The sequence below is a fragment of the Mesocricetus auratus genome, unplaced genomic scaffold, assembly GCF_017639785.1.
Source record: "Mesocricetus auratus isolate SY011 unplaced genomic scaffold, BCM_Maur_2.0 Super-Scaffold_100019, whole genome shotgun sequence".
In the NCBI taxonomy this organism is placed as follows: domain Eukaryota; kingdom Metazoa; phylum Chordata; class Mammalia; order Rodentia; family Cricetidae; genus Mesocricetus; species Mesocricetus auratus.
The window spans coordinates 26,961,250-26,971,449 of record NW_024429200.1 but is presented as its reverse complement, the minus strand read 5'-3'; the positions used below and the strand labels follow the sequence as shown (position 1 = coordinate 26,971,449).

The 10,200-nt window shown below is 38.2% G+C and overlaps 1 protein-coding gene across 1 annotated transcript; it reads left to right on the top strand.

Moving 5' to 3' along the window:
- The first annotated feature begins 9,065 nt into the window (after positions 1-9,065).
- Positions 9,066-9,977, top strand: LOC101833087 (taste receptor type 2 member 3-like). The gene has a single exon (XM_013121152.3). The coding sequence runs from the start codon at positions 9,066-9,068 to the stop codon at positions 9,975-9,977; it is 912 nt and encodes a 303-aa protein (XP_012976606.1).
- The last annotated feature ends 223 nt before the right edge of the window (positions 9,978-10,200 follow it).

The following is a 10,200-nucleotide window of genomic DNA, read 5'->3' as shown; positions in this document are numbered from 1 at the left end:
GGTGGTGGTGCTCTTTGACTGGATATCAATTTATCGGTTTTTTCCCCATACATCTAACAAAGAAAGTAACGTAATCGATTAAACCAGGAACACCTAGAAGCATTTCTGTGTTAAGTGTTCTGACTCATCAGGGTCGCCACCACACATGCTTCCTTCCAGCTCATTTTTGTAGGCTGCTGTTGCCACATCTTTGTTTTCTGGTCACTCCAAAAACTGAATTGGGCCAGTATTGTTTGGGGAAACATTTTCTTTCTCCCATCTGGCTATTTCTCAGATATTTGTTACTCATTCTGCATGACTTTCCTTGAAGTACTTACCAAGTAAATTCTAATAAATATTAATTACATTTGATAAGGTATTTTAGGCAGAAAAGTTAAAACAAACAACCAATTGTAGCTCAATTGTAACCAGTTACTCAGGCAGATGGATTTTCTTAACTTTCTCATGCAGGAGCAAACTTATTTGTTTGCATCCTTCAGAGTAAACAGAGTTGAGATTCCTGTTGGACATTTGGGTTCTCTTCATCTCTAAGATCCTCTCACTTTTCCCTACACTGTCTGCCACTTGTTTGAATTTCCATTTGAAAAACGAGTTCCCTTCCTACCACAAACTCCATTTTCCCAGAGGTGTAGATCATGGACACATTGAACTAAGGTCCAATCTTCCTAATAACTAGTCCTTTATAAAGGGCAGGGAAATCTGTCTGTCCAAGAGACTCTCACCATTAGTTCTGAGGGTATCTGTCCTTCCCCCGTCACTAGTGTGAAGGAGAATTTCCTCCCAGTGAGGAAAACAGCACTGTGCATCTGAAGAGAGGAAATTGGCAAAGAATGTGGAGATAAAGGAACTTCTTTAGTGTGGAATGTGGGGTGGGGTCTTGTTTTGGAAACAGACTGGTGCTATGTGGTCTTTGGCCTTTAATATCAGTCTTTTCTCAGTAATTTTCTCTGAAATTCAGGAAAGTCCAAAGTAGGGAGAGGGGAAGGAGAGATTCTACAACAGAGCCATCAAGTGACTGTTACAGAACAATCAGGGTAGGATGTACAGGGCAGTTTATAAGAAACAAGGATGTGTCTCCCTTCCTCGGCTTCTTTCTTTTTATTATGTATATTAAAATGAGCAATAATTATTTAGGTAATTCAGTGGCTTAGCTTGCAGAAATAGATACACATTCTGAAGGCCAATCTGAAATTCTGAAGACATAGGTCATTGGAAGGTGTTCCTTCCTGAGAATACAGCAGTGTGTGTATGCTTTGTTCTATGTAGAGGGGCAGAGTCAGGTCATATGATAAATCAAACCACAAACACCCAGGACATTATAGTCAAAAAAATATAAAATGATATATGCTTTAAAAGATACAAAAGTGAACATTACAATAAGAAAGATCACAATACAATACACACATAGGAAAGCTAACCAATACCATCTGTCCTATAATGTATAAAAAAGTACATTTTAAATAACTCTTTCAAGCATTTTTAGACTTTTTCCTACACTTTTTGACTGTGTGCTTTTTGGGGATCTCCTCTGGTAACAAACAGTACTATTGATGTGACATTTTGTATAAACTGAATAGTAAGATAATTCAAACTTTCAGAATAATTGAATGTTTATTATTAAAAATAATTTAGGAACATCTCTTTGGACTCACAGATCATCGTTAGTTCTGTGAAAATGACTACTGAAAGAAGGTGCATATTCAGAAACTGATTGATTATGTCAATATAGCAAAGGGACTGAAATATTACGGATCCAGACCAATTACCTTCTCTTGCCCTAGAAAAAAACTTTTACAAGTCTATGAACTTAGCAGACCACTAGCTTTCACTAACCCAGAGGCTAAGAGCATCACCAGAGAGCATTTAAGGCCTGTAAAAAAGGCTCCCCCATCTTCCTGTATGACCTCTTTGATATACACACCAATGTATGTTAAACTTGCCTTGATCTGTGACTTTCTTTATTCTGTTGACCTATAAACCTTCATGAAACTGCTTCCACATGAAGTTTAGAGCAACTTAAATCTGTAGTCCCAGGCCATAGTCACTCAAACAGCCTCAGAATAAACTCCCTTATTCCCTTCAAAGTGAGAGATGTTTTGTGTCATCAGTAGTTCTACCGTGTCATCTTTAGGACTGTTACTCCCTTCATTTGTAAGCAGTATGACGCGGGTATGAGGGATAGGGAATTGGACAGATTCCTTGGTAGGTAGACAGATAGGGAGAAGGACCACACTAGATTAAAAACAAAAGGTAGACTTCCAAGATTGTCGGTTGACATCTTCCTCATCCTGGTGACCTGATACAAAAGACTGAAAGACTGGCAACTTAAAACAAAGATCTGGTAAGCTTTTTCTCCTTCTGGGATGTGGGAGAGGGGAAAGGCCTCCCTGCCGATGGACCAGTTGGACAAATGCAAGGCCAGACCAAGATGTCTTTATTCCAAACTTTTGGACTCGGCAACCTCCCTGTCTCTATTCAAACTGACCTTTTCTAAAAGGGGGAGGAAGATTCCCACAAAGACCTTTTTGAGGCCCTGTCTACTTTGTGGATCTCTCTCTCTCTCTCTCTCTCTCTCTCTCTCTCTCTCTCTCTCTCTCTGTGTGTGTGTGTGTGTGTGTGTGTGTGTGTGTACGTTTTTGTGTGCATGCATAAGCATAATCTATTCCTTGCTCTTAAAAACCTTTATTTACTGGGTGAGTCTGTCTTCTCCTATTTGGCATCTGTTGAAATTTTCCCTGCTGCTACCTGTTGAATGCAATCTTTTTTCATGTGTTAATCCTTTACCTGAAAGTGAAAATAAGCCTGAGGAAGATCTCTAGAGAGTGGCAGACAGATCCCCAGAGACCAGCATTTCAGTATGCCTATTGCAAGATCAAATTTTTTCCCATTACATACACACTTCTAGTCTGATGATGCTGGACACCTTTCTAGGGTAAATAACCCCCAGGATCAGGTGCTGACATTCTTATGATATGAAACCTACCTACCAGAAATGATGGGTGGCAAGAAACTATTCCTCCACAAAGACCCGAGGATAACAGAAGAACCCATGAAGGACCCTGAACCACATGTATACATAGGACCTGACAGAATCTCAAATTTTCCTATCTTCTTTCTACCTAGATCAACATTCTAGAAAATGCCTTTGGTAACTCTAGAGCCAACACTAAAGTTCTCACAGCAAAATACAAGAAGGGCAAAATGAAGAGACATGTCTTAATTTGTTTCACACAAAAATTGTTACATTGAAAACAAACAAACTGAAAATTGTTACACTGGCAAATGTTACTAAGACCTACCCCATATTTCCAGGGCTCCTTTCAGGAACTGTGAAGAATATCCTTAGTAGTAACAAAAGACGTCCAACACTGAGCATAAAGTGTTTGGTAGACCCATCTTTGCCTTGAGAACTTTGTTTTGTTTTGCTAAATGCTACACCTTCCTCTCCAAAGTCCCCTACTCTTCCTGGACTTGGCTAAGGTCGTGTTACTTGATGTTTTCACACAACTTGAGGGATTTATTTCTCTCTGTGCCAGAGAGTTAGTATTCTATCATACTACCATTTTATGTTGCAGTCCTATCATAAACGCAAAGAATAGCAATGACTAACTCACCTGTGTAAATGTTTCTTCCTGCTCATATGGTATGTTTAAAGTTTCAATATACATTTCCACAAAGGACTATTGACTAGGTTTGCTATTACCAATAAAAATCCAGAAAATACATGTAAATGTGGATTAGTAAAAAGACCTATCATCTCATTTATTTACATAGAGCAAAACCTACATTTACCTACAGACTATGAGTCAATATGTAAGTAGGCATGGCAGGAACTGCAACCCACCCCCATGTAAATGTGCATTCTTGTGCATACACAAGCTACTCTATAACAAAATGAAGATTAAGTGCATGAACCTGAAAACCACAGTATATTACTTCACCTCTGTAAAAATATCATTTAATTTATCTCAAGATAAATTTTTATAGCCCCACTTATTTAGATATTATGACCCAGTTACTAGTAAAAGCAGTTAAAATAATATCCTTGTAACGATTATGAAAGAACAAGAAAATAATTGAAATGTCTATCTTAATGATTGACTGCAGTTGTAAAGATGACTTCAATGTCTAAAAAGTATGTGCATTTGCCCACTGACATTAGAAATGTATTACAAAGCTTACTTAACATTTCAAACCTCAAAAATAATGAAATAGAGAGTATTTGTGACTGAATACACAATAACTATTTTGATTTTCATTTAATGGAAAATAATATGACAGTTAAACTGAATCAATGGTTATATTATGTGGACCTGCCTTATAAAATCTAACATAGTGGCTGGAGAGATGACTCTCAGTAGGGTTTGGAGCACTGACTGCTCTGGCAGAAGACTCAAGTTCGGTTCATAGTACCCATGACAGGTGGTTCACAGCGTCCTGCGCCTCTAGTTACATGGCATCTGACTCTCTGGCTGCTGCAAACACTCACAGGCATGTGATGTATAGCGTCACACAGTCACAAATACACACATAAACTAAAAATGTATGCAATAATTTTCAGTAATATAAAATCATGCATGCAACATCATAAACAATGTGACCATTAGAATAAGAAAATAAGTATCATAAAACAGATCCATTATGTATTAAATCAGCTAAAGAGTTGGAATTCCACCTAACCTGTAACAGAAGAAATGATAGGTTGCCTGTCACAAGGCTCTCTGAAGGCGAAACATAGATTAATGTTCTGAACCTACATTATCTGACACTAAAAGTTTGTTTCTTACCTATTCTATTAGTGTAGGCCTCAGTTTAGGGATATACATTTAGGCTATTCCTTGCTAGGTGTTTTTTCAACTATATACCAGGGTCATCCGGGAAGAGTAGACATCAATTGAAAAAGTTCCTCTATTAGATTGGCCCATAGAAAGATCTGTAGGCATTTTCTTGATTAACTGATATGAGAGATCCAGGCCACTGTATGAAGTATTACTGAGAGTCAGGTGGTCCTGGGTTGTATAAAAGAGCAAGCTGAAGAAGCCATGGAAGCAAGTAAGTGAGCAGCATTCCTCCATAGCCTCTGCTGCCATTCCTTCATCCGGGTTCCTGACCTGAGCTCTGCCCTACCTTCTGTCGGGGATGGGATATTACCTGGGAGTGTAAGATAAGATAAACGCTGTCCTTCCCAAGCTGCTTTTGGTCCATGTTTTATCACAGCAATAGAACATAAAGTAAGATAAATATGTTACCATATTTTCTCCTTGCAGCTTGTTTTCCTGTGTCTACGCATGATGCTATAGGAAGTTTTCCTTCTGGAGAAGGGCTACATTCTATTACAAGTTGGTGGTGTAGTAGAATGCGGGCTGTGTCTTCATTATTATAGAATTCTGAAGAGCAAACACTGTATCATACAATCCTACTCATCATTGCTCTTAGATGAAACAAAGTAAACCAGCTACTTCAAGTCTTTGGCCAAATACAAGTCTCTCTAAGACAAAATCTGAAGTGTTGATTTTCTTATTTTGTTCATACACATTTGTTTTACTTGGGAGGGCATGGAACCCAACAAAAGGGAATGTTTCAAGTTCACTAGTATTTACCCATATAACCTGGAATAACTCGTGTGCCCTTTGGAGTTCTTTACAGAGTTATTCTCTAAGGGGGCAAACTGTGACTGACTGAATCCTTTCTCTTAGGAGCACCATAGTGCTCATATATAGCACTCATACTTTCATACGAATTTACTCATGCCTTATTCTTCACAGATGTATTAAATGAATAATATTTGTTAAATTTTGCCTGGGCTTTACTTCTGTTCATTATGTTAGTCCCACAGCTCTGTTGAACAGCTGCAAATGCTAACAACCCGAGGCCAAAATCTTACTTTGAACACTTTATAGATTTATTCTCCTAGGAAATGTGGTGTTAATTTCTTCCTATTTCTGTACAAAGGAGGGAATGGATCACAGTAAATGTACCGTGATTCTCAATTCATTTTAAGTGGGTTTTTCCTAAGAAAGTATTTCATTAAGTATGTACTGTGTCGTTTTAGTCAATAACATAGCACTCTGTTGGGGAAAAACAGACTCATAACTATTTTCCTTGTTCCCCCAGAGGCATTTTCTTAGAAAGAAAGAGTTATTAGCTACAAGCCACCACCTATATTCAAGTCCTTCCTTATCCCATTGTCAAGTCCCTGCCTCTTCACTGATTCTATAGTATGGGTCAGCTGTATAGTTTTTTGAGCTTATGTAAAAAAATAAAATATATTGTGGAAAAATAACCATTTGACTATTGTGGTAAGTTAACTGATGAGCTATTATCAAATCCAAATATCTATTATATAACCGATTTTCTATCTAATTTTCCATGGAACACAATTGATATGTGCAGTATAACACATACATGAATAAAGATTCAGGTGGAACTAGCCTAGTCAATGTGCTTGGATTCTCTCTCTCTCACACACATCCAGCACTTTCTGACATTCCACCAACTCAGGGAGGAAACTTATGTCACCTCCCAACTCAAAATCTATACAGACAACCTATTAGAATTTTTCAGTAAAATCGTAATGAACAAACCTTCACTGGACACAGAAGACACACATACACACACACACACACACACACACACACACACACACACACACACACACACACACATATATATATATATATATATATATATATATATATATGAATTTATAGCAGTTTCTCCACACAGTTTCAGTAAGGAGACAGTAAGTGAAATGCTGCCAATATGTGTACAGGGTATCTCCTTTAAGTCTGATTATGCCTCTTATCACTTCCTGGAACTACATAACACATAAAATTCAGGTGAAGTTTTGCATGAGAACTTACAGAGTCATAAAACAACAACAACAACAAAAGTTGGAGTATTTTTAAGAATTAAACTATTCTAATAGATTGAGTTTTCTAAAAAAAAAAAACATCTTTTTGCAAAACTTTGAGGGTAAACCCAGGGTAGGAGATGCATTATCAATAAAAATATTTTAAATTTTACTAATGGACATAACTTCACTATTCTTCCATAGTATATAAAACACGTAGCTTAATCAATCTGCTTTGCTTAAAAAATACAAACATGTGGAGTTATAAGAACCAAACCAGCCTATCCTGTACCTGGGAAATCCTGGAAAGTACATCAATATTTGAAGTACATCTTAAATTTCAATGTTTGTTATGGCTGTTGTTTCTTACATCGATGTATATATTTGCCTAACATCCATCCATCCATCCATCTATCTATCATCTATCTATCTATCTATCTATCTATCTATCTATCTATCTATCTGTAAGTGCCTGTGTGATGGTTGTAAATCAGTAACTTCTGGAATTCAGTGCTCTCTTTCCCCCATGTGGCTTCTGGGAATTGAACTCCAGGTCATCAGACTTTATGGCAGGTACCTTTACTCACTGAGCCATGTTGCCAGGCACCCCATTCTAATCTCCCAACTAATTTATGTCCCTCACCTTGGAATCAAAAGACTCTGCTCAAACAATTTCACTAGGGGTATACCAATTCTCAAGAACACTGTGAGTATTTATGAGAATTTATATTTATTGAGACTAGAAAACTAAACTTAGCTATAAATCCAGTGTCTCATAAAATAAATCTTTCCCATTAAATAGGTTATACATTTCTTAATTTGAATGACACTCCTCTTCATTTCATCACTGCCTATGAGCTGATGGTAATGCTATCTCAGTCACAATGAAGCTTGTCTCTGCCTGAGGAAGCTCCTCACTAAAACCCCATTTCAAACATGGGTTTGGACTGGGTAAATGCAAACCAGTAGACATATGACAGGAAAATCACAAATGCAAATACAAACTAATTGTAGCTTAATGTCAATTATATTTTTAAAGCAGTGTTTGCAAAAGTCAACCATTCCCTTCAATTAAATGGTGTACTTAAAGAGGCAAATGAGAGCAAGAATCCAGGATTTCACAATAAAATAAGTTCTGGAAATTCAAATCTCAGAGCAGTTTCATCAGTCCCAGTACATGAAAGCAGCCACACCAACGTCAATGTGACAAAGGCAAGGTAGGTTGAACCTAGCTCAGCCAAGATATTTTAAAGCACTTCAACAATTAATGGAGATAAATTCTAGCTGATAGAACACTACCAGCTTCATCTCTCCAAATCCTGTGACCAAAGTGTGTGGTGTCTTCAGCAACAGGATTTTACCACGAAGTTCTGTGGGCAACGAAAGGCACCAGCACTAACCTGTTTGTTTGGTGGGTGTCTGTGGTCTGTCTGACAGACAACTCAAGGAAAGTTACCCACACGTGGAACCTATGGCTTCTGGGAGGAATGCTATCCCTGGGTAGGGTTGACTCCATTTAAGCTCAGCTACATGTACACATATATATGTGTATGTACATACATATGTACTTACATACATACGTATATTTAAAAGCTTATTCAATAGCGATTTCAATTATTTATAGGGCTTTTTCAAATATCTTCAGTGTTGCTTATTCTTCCTCCACTCCTTCCTATGTCCTGCCCTTGAATAAAGAGAAGAAATCTTATTACAGTTTTCCAGAGATATTGTAAGGCAAAAGTGTGCTAGATAAAGAGCCCTATATCCAGGGACAAGTGACATCTGAGACTGGACAATTGCTACAATAAAGAGAAATAAGTACACATTTTAGGGCTATTGTCTTTGACACTAGGAGAAAATGAAAGACAAAAACAGAATTGCAGTAGTTGAAATGAAACATCTTCACAATCATATATTTTTTACAAGAAAAATTAGAAAATTGAGTGGTTTGGACATGGCAGTTCTTTTCTAAGGATATAATTAGAAGAATCAACAGTCATTCAAATGTTTGGATTTGCATTCTTAGTTTCACATGGTGAGCACCCGATTCAAAAAGTCATCTAATTTTCTTCCTTATAGTAAAGCATGGATAAGGCTCTACTACAGTCCAGGGGGCAGCAGCCAGCCAGATAGCTCAGGACTCTAGGATCCTGTTTGCAAGACCCTCAGGAGGAAGGGTCTGTGGTCATCCAGAGAAAGGCTGAGATTCATCATGACCTTCCCTTTCCCAGGTATTCTTCACATGGGCATCATGACAGCAGAGTTTCTTGTAGGAACCACAGCCAATGGATTCCTCATGGTTGTGAACTGCTATGACTTGGTCAAGAGCAGAAAGTTCCAGATACTGCAGATCCTCTTGATATGCACGGGGCTGTCCAGACTCGGGCTGCAGATGATGCTGATGACACAGACTTTCTTCTCTGTGTTCTTCCCATTTGCATATGAGGAAACCATTTATGGTTCAAGTATGATGTTCATTTGGATGTTCTTCAGCTCAATTGGCCTCTGGTTTGCCACCTGTCTTTCTGTTTTTTACTGCCTCAAGGTTTCAGGCTTTACTAAACCCTGGTTTCTTTGGCTGAGATTCAGGGTTTCAAAGCTCATGTTTTGGCTGCTTCTGAGCAGCTTGCTGGCCTCTTTGGGGACTGCAGCTGTGAGTATCGAGGTGGGTTTCCCTTTAATTGAGGATGGGTATGTCCTGAGAAACACAAACCTAAACATTAGCAATGTCAAGTTAATGGAAAATGATGACTTGCTCCTCATTAACCTGGCCTTACTACTTCCTCTCACCTTGTTTGTGAAGTGCACCTTTATGCTGTTCATCTCTCTTTACAAGCACACCTACCGGATGCAAGGCGGACCTCACAAGCTGTCAAATGCCAGAACAGAAGCCCACATAAACGCCTTAAAAATGGTGATGACTTTCTTTTGTTTCTTTGTTTCTTACTTTGCTGCCTTCATGGCAAATATGACATTTAGGATTCCATACAGAAGCCATCAGTTCTTTGTGGTGAAGGAAGTCATGGCAGCATATCCAGCTGGTCATTCAGTCATAATCATCTTGAGTAATTCTAAATTCAAAGACTTATTCAGGAGAATGATCTGCCTGAAGAAGAGAGAGTGAGGAGGAGACTATCTTGGTTCCCTGCTACGAATCCACTGGACTCTCGTTTATTTCTCTGCCCTCTCGCCTGCCCATTTCCTCCCTGGTCTTACCCAGGACATTCGAGACAATCATTTCATCTTGGGTAGATAGGATTTTACTCTTCTATAAGCTGTGTACCTGAAATATTGTGATTTCTGTTGATAACTGTTAATTTCCCTGAAGTACCAGTTTTATTTTAGAA